This window comes from Phymastichus coffea, unplaced genomic scaffold, assembly GCF_024137745.1.
Source record: "Phymastichus coffea isolate CEN01 unplaced genomic scaffold, Cenicafe_Pcof_1.1 PCOF00007, whole genome shotgun sequence".
Lineage (NCBI taxonomy): Eukaryota > Metazoa > Arthropoda > Insecta > Hymenoptera > Eulophidae > Phymastichus > Phymastichus coffea.
In genome coordinates, this window is record NW_026706818.1 from 7,026,907 (window position 1) to 7,048,932 (window position 22,026).

The window sequence follows — 22,026 nt, forward strand, 5'->3', positions numbered from 1 at the left end:
AAAACTACGAATGTATTTATCTCAAAGAGATTCATGATTCAAAGCATGTCTTTATGTAGAGTTAATCAAATAAAAAATTAATTCACGTGGAATACATTTTTATTTAAACGATACATTTTTTTCTTATAATTGTGAAAAGTGTTTGTTCAACTCCTCGGTGACTAGAGTTTTTCATTTCAATACATACTTATAAATCCTTCTAAAAGTCGATCAGATTGAAAAATAATAAATTATATCCATCAATAAAATACGATTTTTACTAATAAACTTTACGAGTAGATTTTATTCTTCTAGAAAATTAATCGTTACATATAAAACATGTCAGTACTTTTTGACCTCCTATAATATATAATATATTACATAAACCGGTGATCTGCAATATTTCGTTTCAATGAAAATTAAGGGTAGCTTATACACTGTAGTCTACTACAGCATTCAACGTAACTTCTAATAAAACAGTACCAGTATTGTTAAATTTCATTTTCAGTTTTTTCAGAAAAAAAAATTTTTTTTAATGACAAGCACCCGTACCATTGTCAGGGGATGCCAACCCTTGAAGATTGGTACTGTGCATAATTTGTTGAATAGTAACAATCAATTTCCCGTTGAATTTGGAAATTTGTTACAGAGTAGTAGAGATACCCCGAAAAATGTACTTTAAAGACAAATTTTAGGGGTTGTTTTCACCCCTTTAAAACATTTATCACTATATAAAATAATGTTCTTCTCTTATTTTTCTGAAAATTTATAATAGACTGCAATTACATTGAAATCTATGGCACTTTACACGAATAAGAATGAAAATTATCTAAAGGCAGTTTACTCCCTATACCGTATAAAAACAAAAAAAGCCGAAACACGTCAACTTTAGTTTTCAATGTCCTTTCGGGCAATATAAGTTTAGTTGACCTTGGATTAAATTTATATTTTTCCGAGACAAAAATTGAAGAAAAAATTACATTCGTCCTCTTCAAAAATAAGGGATGACACCCCTGCGGACCTTCATGTGCTGTATGATATTGTAACAAACGTTTATCAGTTGTTTTTAGAAAGAAATCATGTATAGGAAAGAAGATATACTGAAAAAACGGTTTTTAAGGTCGAACTTTGGGGGTAGTTTTCGCCCTTAAAACGTTTATTAACACATAAAAAAATATGTATCGCATTATTTTTTAGTCCCCTTCAACATATTACAGTTTCATTCGAATCGGTTTCACATACTTCCCTTACCTTCCTTGTCAGTCAACAGCTAAAAGAAGGTTAGGTTTTCGTTTTCTATCTCTAAAGCTTCTCTCGTCATAGCAGATTTGTGGTCGCACTAAGTTCAAGTCTGGTGACGCTCGGTAATCAGCCGTTTACTCGCCGGCTCTTTGAGATTTCTTTTATGTTCTTTGTTAGTGGTAAGTTGTATATATGTTCGTTCGTTAATTTTATTTTGGATTAGAAAGAAGATGTAAGTTCTGGATAAAAACGGCTGTGTTTAATTACACAGGCCAACAAAATTTGACAAATGTTCAGAACCAGAGACCAGACATAATATATTCGAAGGACTTTGATGCGCTGAATCCAAATCCGAGCTCAGAATTGCGCTAGTATGTCAGGATTTTGAGATATTCTAACCTAAACTTGCGAAAATCAAGTTTCTTTGGCTATATACGGTACCTTATAACATTGCGAATAATTTTTTTCGTGCAAAATTAATAACGGCATAAAAAGCAATTCTTATCGTACAAAAGCACTAACAATCTTTAGTTTTTGTCTTCTTTTACCGTCAATTTAAATGTACTACTTATCAATTGGTTTATACGGCAACGCAATGAATTTCGACTATTATAACTCAAATCCCTGATCTTGGAGCATTGTAACCTGCGGGGCAATAAACCTTGCCCACTTAACCCTAAATCCCTTAACCCCCGAGCCCTGTGACCTTCGATGCAATAATTCCCGTCCCCTTAACCCCAAATATTTTAACCCAAGAAGGTTATAACAAGATCGGCAATAAAACCTGCCAACTTAACCCCGAATTTCTTCACCTCGGAATCCTGTAACCTGCGATACAATAGCCCTAGATTCCTTGTGGCGCAAATTACTGGGATTTGCGTAACGGCATCGAGGGTTATAACATCACAGGTTTCAGGGCTACAGGATTAACGGATTTAAGGTTAAGGAGGCAGTTAATGGTTAAGGGATCGGGGGTTTTTGGGTTAACGGATTTAGGGTTATGGTCACGCAGATTATAGCCTTCTAGAATATCTCGGAATACTGACGTGCTGGCGCAATTCTAAGCTGGGATTTGGATTCAGCGCACCAAAATCCTTCGGGTGTACTATGTCTGGTCGCTGGTTCTGAAACCTTGTTGGCCTGTATTATTTTGTTGGCTTATTCTCTTTTTTCTCCTTCGATTGCTGAGAGCTAAAGTGCCTCTCTTATTCCTCTATAAGGAATTGGAGGCAAAGCGTGAACACGCGCTACTTTGTTACAATATATCACCGTAAGCGATCCAACGACAGTGATAACCATGTAATGTTGACGGCAACTTTTTTTCCCGTTAAATGCCGTTTAAGCTTAGATTATTATTTCTTTCTATTGTATAGAATTGGATCCAGCAAGTGAACCGCTCCTCTCACAGCTGTTTGATTCTAATTCCTTAAGCGGAAGTTTTTTTTCTACCGAGTGCTCTATTCTCATTAACTAGCACTCTCATATATTTCTCATGCAATCCTTATCTTCTCTATCTTATTCGTCATCTTGATAAGAGGTGGATTTAGACCAACTTATATCATGCATACGTATATTGTAAAATAGAACATTTAAAACGATTGCAAAATTGAAAATGATATGAACTTTGCATTTAATTGCATGAACGAGTGACTATAGTAAAGTTATCCCGGAATACGAGGTGTGTTCAAAAAGTAAGGTGAATTTTTAAATTGGGCGATCATCGATTTTTTTTAATATGTTGGTATACATATTCCTGATATATGCTCACAGTCTCAGCCAATTTGTACGTTTACTTTTTTTTTGTGCGAGACAGAAACGTTAGACGTGTTTTTTGTGCTCGACGATTTTCTGTTTGTCGAAAACAATGGATCAATGAATTTGAATAAAATTGTTACAGTCAAGTAACCTCACATAATTAGAAAATCTATCTTTGTGAACGCTGCCTCCGCTATTTTACCACTGAGGACGAATTGATAGCTCACGATATTGATTATTCACAATAAAATAAGTGTAGAATCAATCTACCTAATGATACACTCCTAAAATTCAAACATTCGAAACGTAAATAAGTCACAGTGCGCTTGAACGGTCGTTAAACACGAGGTGAAAACCACATTGAATTTTCTACTACCAAATGTTGTTTGTGAAACTTGTCGAATTAATATTTATCGACTATATAAAAGTAATTATTCAGTTAAAGAATTTCAATTACCTGACGTCAGGTAATTGAAATTCTTTAACTGAATAATTACCTGACGTCAGGTAATTGAAATTCTTTAACTGAATAATTACTTTTATATAGTCGATAAATATTAATTCGACAAGTTTCACAAACAACATTTGGTAGTCGAGTGTCTTAATTATTATAACCGGTAACTTTACGAACTTTTTGTTCAAGTTCACCATTTATTATTATTAACTTAGGTTTTTTCTTTAAGCAGAGTAAACATAAACTTTTACGACAATCTGCATGAGTTCGTTTGTGAGTTTTGAACGGTTTAGACATTTTTCAATATTTGAGTAGTCCATCGATAATATATAAGGCGCGTTTTCGCACATTTGCTACCTTCGATTGATAACCACGGACTGATAAAAAATCCAACTACATTTGTAAACACTCTGCTCGGTCGTGTTTATAGACTCATGCCAGTACATGTGATGTTATGATAGTACTATTGTAGTATAAGGTATTTATTACAGAATATATATATACATATATATAAATGAACATATACTCTCTAATAAGTATATTACATATTTTATATATATACATTTTATAGATCTATAAGAACTTACTATGAATTATTAACATAAATAAACTATTTTTTAAATAATTTTGAATGTTATTTCAAAGTATCAATTTTTTCAAGAATAAAAAAATGAAAAAAAAAAACGGCTAAGCGGATTTTTTAATTTCTTTCGGAAATAGGGTCTATGCATGCTCTAGAATCAATTACAAGAAGAAAATTCAATGTGGTTTTCACCTCGTGTTTAACGACCGTTCAAGCGCACTGTGTCTTGTCCTGTGTATTAGACCAGATCTTTGACTTGGCATTTGCGTCCATTCTAACTAAGACTCTTTTGCCTTTCAATTGCTTCAGAGTCTCAGCTAGTTTGTCAAGATAGGTCTTCCTGCTGTGGCTGAACTGGCAATAGATGCTTATGAAATAAATTTCACCAAAGGCTGCGACTACTTGTGCACAAACACAGTGGGAGTCACACAGATGAGAAATCTTGGTAGCAGTGACTTTTTGCGGATTATAAAGTATCGCAGCTTGGATCTTTTCGCCTTTTTTGGCTCCATGAATAGCTGCGATGCTGCCCATACCTGAAATCGCGTTATTCCAGTGATATGGTTCTTGCACTAGTGCCACCTGTATGTCAAGATTTCTGTCTGTCATGATTTCTTCCAGCTCATCGTTGGCTACTTACCTTTTGTTGAGGTTCAATTGTATGATCCTCAGTTTCGGGCCCAGTTCAGGGTTTTGTTCTGCGTTCAATTTAAACCTCTTAACTGGTGGGCAATCGTCTTTCCTTTCGTCAAGGTTGTTTGGTTGCGAAGGAAACTGAGTTGACGCTGGAGTATTGGAGCAGTGCTCTGGTTTCTCGACGGTCGCCTCCTGCTTACGTTTCCTCGCCTTATTATACCTAGAATGGTTGAACATATCGCTTTCAAGGTACAACGCAATGTCTAATTATATATTTCCTCCTTTGGGATCGCTGCTGGCGATTCTGGAGGGTGGCTTTCAATTTTAGTTCTGGCGTTAACGTGCGCGTTCAATTAAGCGAGTGGCGTTCGAGTGCGAGTAGTGAGTACTTGTGGTGTTGACGTGAGCTTCGTTAGTTACCTTAGCGGGTTTCTCCATGGTTTCTCATGGCTCTTTTATTTACAATTGAATAAGCTAATTATTTTTCTAGCTTTTTAATCTGTTATTAGATTATTTATTTTGATTTTGTTTTATTTCTTTTGATTGGATTTAATCTGTAATTTTTAATTTTTTCTTATTTTTAGTTTTAATTGAACTTTGATTGGTAACTTTCTTAATACTGTTTACTACACTACTGCTTATATTACTGCTTAAATTATTGTTAACTACTTAAGAACTAATTTAATTTTAATATAACTTAAAACTACTTACGAGGCTACCAGCGTGTTTATCTTTCACGCTGGGTTTGATATTAATCAAACCTCGTTTTGGTCAAGTCAGTGTTAGGTATTTTACAAATTGCCACCAAAGTAGCATTTGAATGAGCATGTCGGGTTTCCGCCTTTTCTATCATCTTAGCCTGTGTTCGCTATTAGCAGCACTGGATCTGATGGACGTTAGTGCATGGTTTTCGCTTTCAAAGGGAGCTGACAGCCACTAATTTCGCTTTCAAATGTAAAATTGTTTTAGCTATTAGGGCTTAATCAATTCCTTAGCTGGAAGGATGCTGCCCTACTGTGGAAATATTTTTCCTAAGGGTTTCGGCATCCGTAGTGCGTTCTAGTCATCGAGAGTTACTCGGCCCAATGGACTGTTCTCTCGCACAAAGGTGTCGGGCCTTACTCCAGGAGCTCGAGGCAAAGAACTTTGGGTGGCTGCTATGACCACGGCCACGACTCTTTACCCACAGTAGTGGCACCTATCGATTGCCAGCCGATAGGAAGTAATTTCTTATCTACCCGAATTAAATTCGGATTGCCGGGACCATTGGTCCTCTGCAACTAGCTCCCGGAGCGGTCTCCCGTCCTCTAAGAGGGCGCGTGGTACCACAATCCTAAGAGATTTCCCCTCAAGTGACTCCCGGATTTTGGCTTTTCTGGGCTCGAGTTTAGCTCTTGGGGTGTGGTAGACTCCGCGTTGAATGTTTGGGCGTTTACAGGCCGCACCTCACCACGTGTTGTCATGGTCCGTGTTGTTTCTTTTGTTTGGCCGAATGGCCTATTGCCCTGGGGGCAAGCGTTGTGTGTTTTGCCTACTGTTTCTTTACAGAGACAGCGTTTTCAGCGCCACCGCGTGAAGGTACACACATCCGCACTTGTAATTGCAAGTTTTCGTTCAAATATACATTGCATTCACTTCGGGTCGCCTAGCATTAGTTGCTTGTCGAGGGCAATCGGTGACGCATTTTGTACTTCAGCATTTGTATATGCCCGTACACAAAAGAGAGAAGTTTTCGACGTCCTCTCCCAAAAACAACGAGTTGTTTGTTTGAGGAGTCTCCGTTCTCTGCTGAGGAAGACAATTACTGTCCGCCGCTTTGACAAAAGATTTTTGCACAAAGTGACCTGGCCAGCCGCGAGGCTGGCCATATGGTGCACTATGTGCATCATCCATGTTTTTGATAAGCGGATTTTAATCGAGCTTCCTGAGAGTGTCGTGATCGCAACCGCCGCACACAACTCCACACATAAACACGCACACACTCACACAAATGCAAGCGCGCACACACATTTACATAATAACCCACACACACACTCAATCCCTTCAACTCGCCACCCCATCAACCACACACATTCAACCCCCCCTCTCCCAATACACATATACACATTTACACACATGCAAATAACTCTCCACACACACACACACACTTACACAATACACCACACGCAGACACACACATCTCCCCCCTCTGTCACCGATCACATATACAGCAACATTTACACCACCCCACATCCACACACACATTTAGACCACCCACCCAAACACACAATAACCCCACGCTTTCTCTGTCTCTCTGCCCCCTCCACCCCACATCACTCCCCTACAGAGATAGGAAATTATTTAGGGGGTTATTTGGCCGGTAATAGCCCCTCAGGGCTCAGCGATTAAGGCTTCTGGTTTATAGCCTTCCATAGTACAAGGCGTTGAAGGGATAAGAATCTGAGGTTTGGGGGGTTGAAGGCCCGGAGACCACAAGTCATACCTTGTCAAATGAAATTGAAACTAAAGTTTAAGGTCAAGTTGGAGGTCTCCATCGGCTGTCTCCCTTCAAACCCTAAAACTTTTATCTGAACTATTTTTCGCTATCATGCTTTCGGAACGAAATAATTGGCCACATCAATTAAAATGATTCACCCTGTATAAGACTAATTATAAATAATATAATGACACGTGCACTCCTTCTCACTCCAGATTCTCTTAGTTCGCGAATTTCGTAAGCTGCCTACTATTATAAAAAAAATTATAAATAATCAAAATAAAGATAAGTACCTACAAAATAAAAAAAAGTAGTCTTGATACCTCCAATAAAAAAACGTATAAAATTGTAACAAAAAGAAAGTTCTCATTAAAATATTTTCATCATTTGTATACTTCCACTAATTAAACCTAATTTTGCTTTCCATTTAATTTTAGTTTGAATTTTAAATTCTTAAGAAGTATAAATTCTTTCAACATCGATATACCAAAACGGTCTTTGTAAAGCATAAGTAGAGCACGACTGATACCCCAAGATATTGAGTAAGACATATCCATAACAAATCATAACACTTTTACACTTGGATATGTTCGAATCACCGATTCGATTATTCATTATAATATTATAAGGTAAGAGGTTCGGTTATGGACATGGTTCGATTGTGGATACTCCTATATTTCTGTTGACAGGACATCATTTATGAGAAATGTTATTTATGTATTATATAAACGCGTCTTTCTACACCGAATATCGAAGCGAATAAAATTTTCCGCTTTGTGCTGTGAACATATTAATTTTTCTATGCTTGAAAAAAAAACCATGAAAATTTATTCAAACTTTCTCAAAAATATAATAAAACGAAGTGAATCGACGAAGGTAAGTGTACTGCATATTTATTCAATAGGACTTTATTCCTACTTTTTAATACAATATCGATTGCAGCTAATATGTTGCCATCAACAATTTTTTTCAACACTTCCCAAGATGGTTGGAAAATTTAGTTCTGAGCATTGAAATTAGTTCGGTTGTGGGTACTTGTGTTTTTTTTTTTTGATAAATGATGGAATATCTCCGTTGATTGAACCTTACTAATGAATAAGCAATACCTATAAAATACTCGTATGTTGATAATTTTTTATGTTTCAATGTATTTCTGTTACGTACATTAAAATGTTAACGATCTTTTTATGTATTTTTCGATGTTTTTAGCCATGTCGTCTAAAAATAAATGGAAAAAATTGTACGATGTGGATTTTAATGTGCTACTTGATGCAATTAAACGTTTTTCGATGGATAAGCTGTCTTCAAATTTCTAAAATCTTCTTCTAAAATAGTTTGTTTTAAAATGTTAAATAATGTTTCTAAATAGTAAAATAGTTGTTCTAAAACCTTGGTCTGAAATAGTTCTATTCTAAAACAAATAAACATTCTTTTTTTATATTCTTGGTGATTTTTCTTATTTTATTTTCCTATAATATTTATTATATTTTCCCATTTTCAGTAAATTTTGTAAAGGACCCTACAACCTGAAATAGATTTTGGTCATAAAAAACCACTTCACAACATTAATAAAAGTAAAATTATTGTATTTGATGGAATCGATTTTATCCCTTAGTTTATAGTTAGCTAAGGTCCCTAACTTTCTAGAGATTTATATGTCCAAGAAATATGCACTTGGTGAAAAGTTATGTGTCAAAAACTTTTCCGCTAACATTATAATACCAATTCATTATAATATTTTATTATTCGATCAAAAATATTATTTATTTAAAAAATATTTCATTATTCATTATTTATTGGATCAACTTTCATAGATAAGATAATTACCTATAGATGGACGTGCGACCGCGCATGGTAGCTTAGGAAACTCATCTGCTATTAACTTCTCTGCTAATCGTTTTGAATACGTATACGTATTCGGATGGGGTTGAATTATTCTGCAAAATTATTGTTGAAATTATTATTTAAAATTTATAGATCATTATATTTTTTGCTTTTTAATATCTAAATTGCCGCCCTTATTTGTTAAACTGTCATATAATAGAAGAAAATAAGCTTTAAATGTCAAAAAAAAAATCATTTTTATTTAAATATAAAAATATTTAGAGTAATTGTATAGTGATTATTCATCATTTTTAAAGTTAATAAGTAAATCATTCACACGTGGGAGTGTGAAAGATCCTAGCAATTGTATATAACACCGTTGACCTGAAGAACCTGCCATCTAGATGAGGCAGAATGTCTTGAGGGTCGGAAGACAGGGCTAAGTCACCGAATAGGTTTCTCCTATATGTATGTGAGCAATGTTCTAGAGTCAGAGGGTGAACAAAAGTGACCGAATGATAGCTATCCAGAAGCTCCAAGGAATGAGAATGAATTATTCTATTGTTATTAACACAAATATGAGTTTGCTTCAGCATGGTACTTTTGGAATGTCAATCGTAATCTACGCAAAGGGAAAGTTGATTTTAACACTTTCAACATTCAATATTCTGCCTACTACTTTATTTAGAAAATTATTTATGCGGGTATGAATGCCTCAGTTACTGAGTAACCTACCAGGTATACAGATTGCAATATTCGCGAAATAAAAGAGCCTGAAAAAGAAAGAAGAGGACGTAATAGCATAAATCTTGTTAAATCAATTAATAAATAAAGTGTATTACCGAAACATTTACAACAACAATAAAAAAACAAAATACGAAATTACGAAAAAAAAAACAAAAATTATGGCCCGGCAATAGCATGCCCGTCGCGTCGATCGGGCGAGACAGCATATTCAGACAAGTGCTCAATCACTGCCGGTCGGCACGAATGCTTGTTCATATAGTAGTAAAATTCATCATTCGGTTACAAGAATAATAGATCGTTCAGACACTGCACTAATGCTCATGGTTGGGTGAAAGGTCACCTCGGATCAACGATGCTTGTGAAGGTCGCACGTGCTTCTAATGACAGAGGAGAAAGAGAGAGTTCACGCTGGTTATGCTGTTGCTGCTCATGCTACTGCTGATGCTTCTATTATTCATGCCGTTTCTATTACTGGTGCATTCGAAACCGAAATCCCTAGGTCAGGTCACAGCTGGTTAGACGCCAGTGAAGTCATTGCGAAGGCCACGACAACCCGGTATACTAAACAGCGCAAACTTTGCTACAGTCAAAAATGGTGCAACAATCCGTGATACTAAGAGAATCCTTTCTCTTCGATGCTATCGAATCGGAGTCCTAAATAGTAGATAAGCAGTGCGTGTTTCATGACTCATTTGTCCCTAGGAACTAGGCCCTATGCTTAAGGATATACGAGGATCGTTTGAAAAGTCCGTTCAAAAATATAAACTTGATTTTTTTTAATAAATCATTTTTCTTTTTAAACATAGTCTCCTTTTAAGCTTATACACTTCATCCAACGCTGCTCTAGTTTGTTAATCCCTTCCTAATAATAGGATTTGTCCAAGTCTGTAAAATAGGCATTCGTTTCTGCAATCACCTTCTCGTTTGAATAAAATCTTTTTCCCACCAGACATTTTTTCATATTAGGGAACAAATAGTAGTCCGATGGAGCCAAGTCTGGAGAATAGGAGGGATGTGAAACGAGTTGGAACCCTATCTCCATCAGTTTTGCGGCCACAACTGCTGAGGCGTGAGCTGGCGCATTGTCGTGGTGGAAGAGGACTTTTTTGTGGGCCAATCGTGGACGTTTCTCTAGCAAGTCGATTTTCAAACGATCCAATAACGATGAATAATATTCCCCTGTAATGGTTTTACCCTTTTCCAAATAGTCGATGAAGATTATTCTTTGCGAATCCCAAAAGACAGTCGCCATAACCTTCCCGGCCGAAGGAATTGTCTTCGCCTTTTTGGTAGCAGATTCCCCCTTGGTAACCCATTGTTTAGACTATTCTGTGGTCTCAGAAGTGTAGTGACGTATCCATGTTTTATCTACAGTGATGAAACAACGCTTAAAGTCTTGCGGATTTTACTAGAACAGCTGCAAACCATTCTTGCAACACTTCACACGATCTCGTTTTTGGTCAATCGTGAGCAGTCGCGGCACTCATCTATCGGTTAGCTTTTTCATATGCAAATGTTGGTGCAAAATATTATGTACTCATTCGCTCGAGATGCCTACAGTACTAGTAATCTCACGCATCTTCACTGTTCTGTCAGCCATCACCATATCATGGATTTTATCAATGATTTCTGAAGCGGTAACCTCAACATGGCGTCCAGAACGTTCAGCGTCTTTTGTGCTCATATGGCCACTCCGAAAATTTTGAAACTACTTATAAACCATTCTAATCAAAGGTGCACAATCACCATAATGTTTTTCAAGCTTCTGTTTAATCTCCTGAGGCGTTTGGCCTTTGAAAAAGTATTATTTAATTAATACACGAAATACTTTTTCGTCCATTCTTATACAACCACTCGATTTCTTTGATTGAAACGAATGTAAAACGCAAAGTAATTGGCCAATCTGCCTGAAACTTGGTGTGAGCTCTTCCAAGATATGCCACTAACTAAAAATAACCTTGATACGCACTAGTAGCGCCATCTCTCTGACTACACGGACTTTTCAAACGACCCTCGTATATGGGTTATTCTTGGCTATTTCGATTGATTTATAACCCTTAACGGATTTTTTTCAATTTGGCAAAATTGTTGTACACATGAAAGTGAGATTTTTCTCAAATTTTGATGACGATACATTAATTATATAAAAGTTATCGACAATTAAAAAAAAATGATAAAAAATTTTCAAACGGCTATATTTTAAAAACTAATAAAGATATCGAAGTCGGATTTTTTTCAAAATACTTGTAATTCCTTAAAATTACGAAATAATTACAACAATAAACAATAAAAAATTTTTTTCGAAAGTTATTAACTTTTTGTTTAAACAATTGCTCATATCTTAAAAAGTATTTTTTTTTTGAAAAATTCTTGCCCCTGCGTGTTCTTGAGGATTTTTGCTATCGAAATCAATCATAAAATTCAAGAGCCCGACATATCGGAAGGCGTAGCCCTAATTGGAAGAAAACGTCTCAGCGTAAGACCACAAAGACGTCCCGCTGCCGTTGCGACGTCCACCGGGCTATTCTTTTGATTACGCGCAAAAGAGTGTTCTTTGAAGATATTAAGCAAACAATACTTTAATATCTATTTTTCCAAAAGTTTCCGACAATTTTTTAAACAATTGCCCATATCACAAAAAGTATCATTTTCATTTAAAAAATTCTATTTTGTTTAATTCTCTGACATTTTTTCTTTAAGAATCCGTTTTTAAATTAATTAAACAGTTATTAAATGATACACAGTGAACGATAATTTTGGACGTTCACAGGCCCTACTTCGCTCGCTTGGCCGCGCGTCGGCGCTGGGTCGCCGCTACCACCGAACTTAGCGACTTATCTGCTACCTCGTGATTATAACAACAAAGAATCCTCGACTACCTGTCGAATTTCGATAAAGTTTCAAGGTTGACGTGCTACACAGTCTTAATCCTCCATAAATATTTACTTTAATCACTTAAAGTGAAGGTCACAAACCCTGATTTATTTTTAGAATCCCTAAATGACATGAATGAATAAAAATTAATATTCCGACTGGGAACTCAAACCTATAAGGTTTGTACGGAGTCCTTCAATTTCGCAAGGTCAAGGAAAAATCAGAATCGTTTTTCAATTGAAACCTTCATCCTGGAGCCATTTTAAATTGTTGCATATAACACAGCGACTCAAACAGATGAAGATACTGCGTAATTTTCAAAATTTTAGAACGAATTCAAAGTTATGGAACTTGATAGAATGAGTTTTTTAGTATGTATTATTTACTAAAAATACATATTTATGGCTAATTACATTCCAAATAAGAGAATTAATATACTTTTAGTTTTAGGAGAGTCTATATATATATATATATATATATATCTCACGGCAGATATCGTGCAGCTGCATGACTTTATGCACAGTGTTACGAACGTAGACTTCACCCAAATGTACTGATTATTAGGGATTTAACAAGGAGAGCACGAAATGGTCATTTGCGGCACGAAAGGCGACATTATAAGTAAAACGGAAATGACGTTCGCATTTTGGTGGTTCTTGCTTTATTCACATGAATCCTAATCCTATCACATAAGCTCACGCCAGATAAGCAGAGAAAATGGTATTCCTCAGACTACGTTTCTCAGAATTTTGCGAGCCAGTCATTATCATCCATATCATATTACATTAACGCAGGCTTTGACGCCCAATAATATGTTAGAATGTATACGTTACTGTGAATGGACTTTCCAAATGAGTCAAGTAGATCTTAATTTTTTTCGTTTTGTACCTTTTTCGGATGAAGCAACATTGAAATATGATGGCAACTGAAATCAACATTACTGCCACTATTGGTCAAATTATAATCCTCACTGGTATCGACGAATTGTTCATCAACACCGTTGAAGTGTCAACGTCTGGTGTGGTATTGTGAATGGCTACTTGATTGGACCTTTCTTTTTTGACCATAACGTTAATGAGCAACATTTCTTGGAACTACTCCACGATCATATGCCTCCTCTACTAGAAAATATCGATCTAAATACGAGATTAAGAATGTAGGTACAACTTGATGGCGCGCCTTCACATTTCGCATGTGCAGTACGCAATTTCCTCAATGACAAATAATGAATATGAACTTATGTATTGAAACGAGAGGTGGTAATTTTGAGCAGTTACTCAACAGTTAGATGCTACATTTACGAAAAAAAAATTGTATTTTTAAGATTATTAATTTTAAGTTAATCATTGTCAATCAATTATTGTAAAAAAAAGAAAATGAATAAACTCTTATTTTTGATTCAAGAATCTCTCAATTTCTTTCTTTCCGAAAAAAATGCGGTCATAAGACAAGTATTAATTTGTTTAACCACTACATGACCTCTGAGGGTCGACCGGACCCCGACTATGTTACCTCATCAGAATGTAGAATTTCCCACTCTTTCCGAATCTGGAGTCAAAAATTTAGGTTCCTATTGAAAAAACAAGGGTGACCTTAGTAGTATAAGCTATAAGGGTTCTAAGCCACTTTTACCATGTGAGTATTCATTCCTTCCTTACCAGCAGTCGGTAACATGATTAATCCTGCCTTACCGGCCACTGAAATGTTTTATCGGCCGATTTTGTATCGACAGTTTGCATTGTAGCCGACCGAGCATGTGCACGTGCACGTGCATGTGCATGTGTATGCTCAGTCGGTAGTTATCGACGTAGGTGATGCCCCCCCCCCCACGGCCCTATAGCCCCCCCCCCCTCCCGATGATCGATCGATGATGCGTCAGATTGATGAAAGAAAAAAAGATATATGTGATTAAGTGTGTTGGGGGTGTAATATTATCGACGGTGGCGTACAGGCATGACGCGCCCAGTCGATATATCTCATGGAATGAGGTGGGGGATAAGGTTTATTATCATTGGAAAATCAACAAAAAATCATCGAAATTTTGAATACGTTTAAAATTAAAAAAACATTTATTTAATAAAAAAAGTATACATGTTTATTATATTATAATACTTATACAATTTTTGTAATCTGATTATTTGTATTACTTCTTTTCATTATCGAACTGTTTGTAGCCTTTTTGTTCTGGAAATTGACTAGTGTTGGTTGAAAATTTGGAAGTGACTTGTTTCCATGTAGATTGTTTTTTCTTTTCATTTGGGTCTTGGGTTATTGGGTTATGCAGAACCATCTTCGATATGTGTAAGCCGAATAAACAAGAATATATTTCACTTTGAAAAGTTTAACTTTGAATTTGGATTGGAATCGGTATATTCATGATGTAGATATAAAACTGTGAATATAAAATGTACATCCAGAACCAATTCATTTCGGAGATAATTGTCAATGGTGATGCGAACACATTCAGCAAGATATTGTATAAAGACGTTTAGTATGGAATGACTAACATTGATCACTACTTTTGTAGCTAACCTATTAGTTCTAGAACTAGGAATATCTTCCTGAGTAAATTTATGACAAAGACCCATTGAATATTCAGATAAATTGTTTGTTTTCTTATCCTTTGTCATGTACCAGATACCTTTCAATAAGGCTATAGAATATTCAATTATTATGAGATCATGCGTTGACAGGTTGAAAATGTTAGAAAAATGTATCAGGTCCGCATCTTCGTCAATGAGTGACTGTACATAATTCATCGTTGTTTGAATCATAGAATCTATATTGTACGGTTTACTAAGATATTCATGCAAGCAGGCTATAGCCCGACTTCGAATGTTGGTACTTAATGAATTCATAATGTGTCTGATGCTGCTGCAGACGGCAAATGAGCTGCGGCGAATGAATCGCGCTCCTTTTGTAACGGCAACTGCGTCATGGAGAGGGTAAATGACTCATTCAACTTATGAATGTCAGATAAAACTTCTATGATTTTCATATCAAGTTCTTCTCGATGAAGATCAATCAATGTATAAGTTTCTTTTAATTCAGCTTTCAATTTTAAAATAGAATCTTTAATACTTTCAATCTCTGTTAAAAAAATCTCATGTGAAGTTTTCAAATTTAGTTCGTCAGCTCCTCTGAGCTTGCGTCCAAACACATCAATGCTCATTGTTAAAATGAATAAAAAAAGGTAATGAATGGATGATAAATAGTAAATTGAAAATGCTTAATTTCTTCAAGTTTTTTTATATTTATTGAATTATTGTAACTTATATAAATTCTAATAAGCTGCCGCCAAGATACTTAATCTTAACAATTCTTTTTCAAGTTGACGGAGCAGAGTATTGTACGATTCCGGGTTCACAATGAAATGTTCGCTTAGTTTGCTGGGAAGGAAAATGTCAAACTCAGCATCCAGTTCGACGACGACTCTTGCTCCGAATTTTGTTTGAACTTTTTTCATGCTAGTGACTGTGTAAAGGATTGAAGGATTCAATTCTTTTAATTTTTTCGTTGGCAAGTAGGATGGGGTACGAGCTACAGCGTTAATAGCTTTCATAATGAAGATTGATACCTACGACATGTAAAATTTCAAATATAAAAAATGAAAAAATTCTATGAGTAACAGTTGACATACAATTTTTGATTAAAAAGAGTATTCAAGCTATATGAAGTATCTACTGTGAGCGCAGACGAGCGAATGAATCCGTACCTTGATGCTATTGTATATATAGGCTTAAACCGATCATTTTAATTGAAGGCTTTGTACCAATCCCCCACCTCTACTTCATCTTCCTCATCCTCTAAATCTAACATTTTAGTTTGCTGATCACATCGTAATCATAATCATAATCATCATTATCATTATTCGACTCTGACGTTGAAGAATCGCTGTCAGAGAAGTCGCAAGTCTGAATTAATTGTCGACTATAACGATTTTTCAACCAATTTTTAAGAGCCACGACATTTTGAAGCGCGCAGTTTTCTGTCCAGCCTGGAGGGTGATAATTGCAAACTATAGGTTCGCAAAATCCTGGCTGATGTAAGGAAGGACAACCCAGATCTTCGAGAACGAAGACATGATCAATAAATCTAGTGAGCTACTCCACTTTTTGACATCCCTTTATATAAATAAGAACTTTGTCAGTGTCAGCTGCTAAGCGACATAGGTCTTGTATAATAAGCGGATGGCAATCGTATGGTAAGTTTCCTGTATTCCAATCAAGCCCATGATAGTTATTTGTAAGCCATGAATTTTCACGTTTTGAATGACTGGGAAGTTCTTCCCAAGGACATGGTGACTTGAAAATCCAATGAGTGGGTTCTATATTGTCATTGAGATTTATCATTGCAAGTTCTTTAAAAACTGGTTGATCATCGTTCTTAAAAGCTTGTATATCAACGATAATTTCCATGCCAAATCTATAATGAAAAAAAAAATATTCGACAGAAATATAGTTTAAATAATATGTTAGTTCATTGATTTTTCCAATACCTTGTTAAAGGATTGCAACGTGCCATGATCGCTCGAACCGATGAGTGCTCGACTGAATATGATGTAGCATCGATTTTTACACGCATTTTATACATTTAACCCTACCCACTTTTTCATATTTTAGTAACAGCGCGATAATCAAAGTTCGCTCATACGTCTATTTCCAATCAGGAGTCTTTATGAATACGGCTAAGTTCTTTTTATATGCTACAAGAACTCTAGCTCCGAGCGAATATAGTTAAGTGCCTTTAAAATGAATGCGGCTAAGTTCTTTTTATATGCTGCAAGAACTCTAGCTACGAGCGAATATAGTTAAGTCCCTTTAAACGAGCTGACGCTAGATGACTTATACTATAGCCGTTCTTTCCAATGCGCACGCGGCTAAGTTTCATTTCTCTCTCTCTCTGCTATCGACACTTAGTCTCTACAGTATACAAAACAGAAAAAAACTTAAAATCGTGCGCCTGCGAAGTGACATAGCTCTATTAGCTATGTCGCACGCTGAAAAACATAAGTTTTCGGTCATATGAGAACTTACACGTGTGAACGTAATATGGTCTTAGCCGTGGAGCAGTGCAATGCGTCACACTCTCCCCTCTCCCAAAAGTTAGCCATGTAGCGCGTGGCTACGAGCTATGCGTGCGCGCTCTCTCTCTCATTCATGAATTGATATAAAGAGCGATCATAATGCACACGCGTTAATTGATGATTGAACAGCATCACGTCTGTAGTCTATGAATTACTAAATCAACGCGCTCATTTTAACTTTGAAAAAATTTTCAAGAATTCATTGCTCTAAATGTAATGTATTTGGTCTTGAAAATTTTTTTGAAGTTAATGAAAAAAATAGTTAGCGTGATAGTTAGAAGCGTGCACGCATGAAAGGACATAACCACGCGTGCGAGTATAAGTGGTCTTAATTGCGCGAGTATTAACTGCACGAAAATTTTCTAAGTCCACAACCGGCTGCACGAAAATTTTCTAAGTCAACCGTATGACTTCATCCTCTCGCTGCGAGAGCTCAAATTTAAATGACTGCGCGTGCACGCATGAAAGAACATAGCCACGCGCGCGAGTATAAGTGGTCTTAGTTACGCGAGGGAGCATAAACACCATGCACGAAAATTTTCTAAGTCCACAACCGAATAACCTCATCCTCTCACTGCGAGAGTTTAGAGTTAAATGACTCTGCGTGGAGCTCCCCATCCTGAAGTAGCCTTTGACTTCCTATGCATTGATTGATATGTAGGGACTTAGTCGCGCGCGAACATATTAGACTTAGTTACATACAAGCATATTCGACACTTATGAAATATTACAAGTGTCAATACCCTCACTTGACTTTAACATTTTTTGAAAATTAAAATTTTTTCAATCAACCCTCACTTGACTTTAACAATTTTTGAAAATTAAAATTTTTTCAATCATTTTTTTCTTTTGCTATGCATTGATTGATATGTAAGGACTTAGTCGCGCACGAACATATTAGACTTACGATATATTACAAGTGTTAATATCCTCAATTGACTTTGACAATTTTTGAAAATTAAAATTTTTTCTCTTGCTATGCATTGATTGATAAATTAAAAGTGTTAATATCCTCACTTGACTTTGACAATTTTTTGAAAATTAAAATTTTTTCAATCATTTTTTTTTTCTTTTGCTATGCATTGATTGATATGTAGAAACTTAGTCGCGCGCGAACATATTAGGACTTAGTTATATGCAAGCATATTCGATATTTATGATATATTACAAGTGTCAATATCCTCACTTGACTTTGACAATTTTTGAAAATTAAAATTTTTTCAATCATTTTTCTTAAAATTCATACGTCTGATACAGTTAGTTCATTGCTATACATGTGTATAGTAACGAGTGCTCTCGGTTACGTTAGCTGATCCATAGTCGTAAAAATTTGAAACGTCGCGCCGTAGGTCATGTTATAATACAAATTCTCAAAACAAAAATACACCCACTTTATATCATTTTTAGTGCATAGTTCGATTTGAAAGAAAGAAAGAAAAATCTTAGTCAGTGTAAAGCTGTGGTGCTGTTCAAACGTCTGAATTTGAAAGTGAAAAATGTCGCGTTATTCGAGGCGTTATTTCATCCATGAAATATGTAAAAGTGAAAATTGTGATCGTGCACATGAACATTTAATGGATCCACGACTTCAGCACTTAGAGCTATCACCGTTACATAAGCATGTTGTAAGTTTGTTAATTTTCATAAATTGATATATATGTTTTTTTAAAAGTAGTTTTAACAGTGTAGTGATTGCTTTATTATTTTAACCACTTAATTTTTATAAACGCGAAACTAGAGAAATTGGAACGCAAACGGAAATAGAAGATCCAAAATCTGTGACTTCGAAAGAAAACGTCACTGTAGAAGTCATCGTTCCTAATGTTGTAAGTATAAAAAAATGTTAACATCGCAATGGAAATGGAAATTTTTGAAATTAATTTTTTTCTAATGATTTATTATTTTGATTGCAGAATTTACAGAAATCACGTGTTAGCGAAAAAAATGAAGAGTCTGCAACTCAATATTTGCCCGTTTCAATGGTAAATTAAAAAAAAATTTTAACGTCGGAGTAGAAATTGAATTTTTTAAGTTAAATTAATTTTTTTCTAATTTTAGACACTTTTGGATATTGGTAATTTCATCACCGATTATGAAAAGGTATGTTGAAACACTATTTTATTTTTATAAAAAAATTATTTTCATAACAACTTATTATTCTGATTGCAGGAGGATTTTGAGAAAATGTATAACGAAGAAAAAAGTAATGTGGCTGTAACTGAATATTATCCAGTACCAATCGTAAATTTTTATTTTCAAAATCATATTTTATAAAAAAATTTTTTGCACACCCATTTATTATCATAAATTTTTCAGAATCCATCAAACAGCTACAGTACAACGAAAAAACAGGATAATACGCAGGCATACGAGAAATATGTTCCCTCTTCAGAGGTAAAATATTTTTTTAATTTCTAACGTTAATTTTTTTTAATTTCCAAAGTTAATCATTTTTACTTATTTATTTTTATAGTGTAATCAGAAGAAATAATACGTGGAATGGAAACGGCAAAATGGAAAAAAATCTAATAAAGTTGCAGATCAAAGTGCAGAGGTACTTATTTTTTATCCTCGTATATTCTGTTTTATTAACATAATTTAAATGAATATATAATAAAAAAAATTCTATTTTTCAGAAACAGCAGCCGGACGTGGTAGACCATTTGGACATTTACCGTCCAAATAATAAAATTGAGTCCTTGCCACGCGTACCGAAGAAGGATGACAAATTAAAAGATAACTCATATAAGTATGTAGCGTCTAAAAACTCAGTAAAAAAACACGTGACGATACCGAAAACGGACGGACAAAAACAGAAAACTAATGACAAAAAAATTACAAAAAAAACATTACCAAAAATAATAAGTGACGTGAAGACGAGCGTTATATCAAACATATAAATAAGACTGAAGCGACAAAAACAGACAAAGAACAGAAACTTCTTCACTATTCCACAACACAATCATTAAAAAAAAATTAAAACAGACAGATAAAAATACGGACGCGACGAATACTCGTAAATCGCGACCAAACATTAGACAACGAAAACCCACTCCTCGTTCAAAGTCAATTATCAGTTCCACGAGTTTTGATAATTCACCTCCTCCGAAGAAAAAAAAATCCCCCGCCAAAAACTTCTCCAACAAAAAAAACTTCAAGTCCCTCGAGTTCAAGCTCAAGTTCCTCTAGTTCAAGTTCAAGCTCCTCTAGTTCTTCCAGCAGCTCCTCTTCTGAAAATTCTCCACAAAGACAAGACTCTAATGACAAACGTACTCCTCCAGACACTAACACCTCTCGACCAAAACCATTTCAATATTCTCGAAAACGATCGAGTTCGTGTTCCTAGATACATAAGCGACTAAATAAGTTTTTAAATTTTAAAATGTAAATATTTTTTATGTACGATTGTAAATTTTGCGCTTTTATACTTTTATACTTTTATACTTTTATACTCTTATACATTTATACTTTTATACTTTTATACTTTTATACTTTTATACATTTATACTTTTATACTTTTATACTTTTATACATTTATACTTTTATAATAAAAAGAATATATTAAAATCTTGTGTTAATAATTTCTTATTAAAAAGTATTAATTCATCTTTAAATTAAACAAAATATGCATCATTAATTTGATTTATTTTTTTGCGGCAAATAGGAGAAGAACTTAATCTGATTGAACACGTGGAGCATGTTGCGATATGTCCACAAGGTAAAAAAATTTTTCTAAGATCCTTAGCGAAGCATATTTTGCAAATTCGTTCATCGCTAACTTTATCGATATTTTCTTCTGGTGATGATGTTGTGTTTGAATCTATATTTATTGCAATCGGTCGGTACTCAAGCTCGTATATACCACATACATCAAAACTTGGTGGATTTGGTAGAGGTATGGTACTCGGATCAACTCCGATCGGAATATTACCACAAGGCACGTTGCGAATGAATCGACAGCAGCCACCCCATCGCTGGTGTTCCATCTTAGGATCGTCACCCTCTTCCCAACGAAAAATCTCTATCTTACACTCGAAGCATCGAACTTTGTCAATTTCATTCACACAGCTGCTAAATCCTTAGGCTGCACATATGAACATGGCCAGTTGTCAAAGCTTTGCAGGCTAACTTGTTCAGATCTGGAAAAAATGAATTTGTAAGAAAAAAATTACTAAGAATACTTTAAAATAATTACCTATAGTCTGACATGGTTCTTCAATGCGAGTATTACTGCATCTAAATTAAAAAAGCACTTGCACACAAATTTAAAGCTGTACCCCCTCCCTTTGTTAAATATGTATATAAATGAGATTTCCTTTGCGAATGTAATCATTCTCTTGTCATCTATTTAAGAAATATAGAAGCTCAAA

General features: G+C 35.1%; 1 protein-coding gene across 1 annotated transcript in view; it reads right to left on the reverse strand.

Annotated features, from left to right (window-relative positions):
• LOC131669338 (putative fatty acyl-CoA reductase CG5065) overlaps positions 1 to 22,026 on the reverse strand; it is a 759,403-nt gene that overhangs the window by 276,910 nt on the left and 460,467 nt on the right. Inside the window, exon 5 of the mRNA XM_058944149.1 lies at positions 8,953 to 9,062. Within this exon, the coding sequence (XP_058800132.1) occupies positions 8,953 to 9,062 (110 nt within the window). The remainder of the gene's footprint in view (positions 1 to 8,952; positions 9,063 to 22,026) is intronic.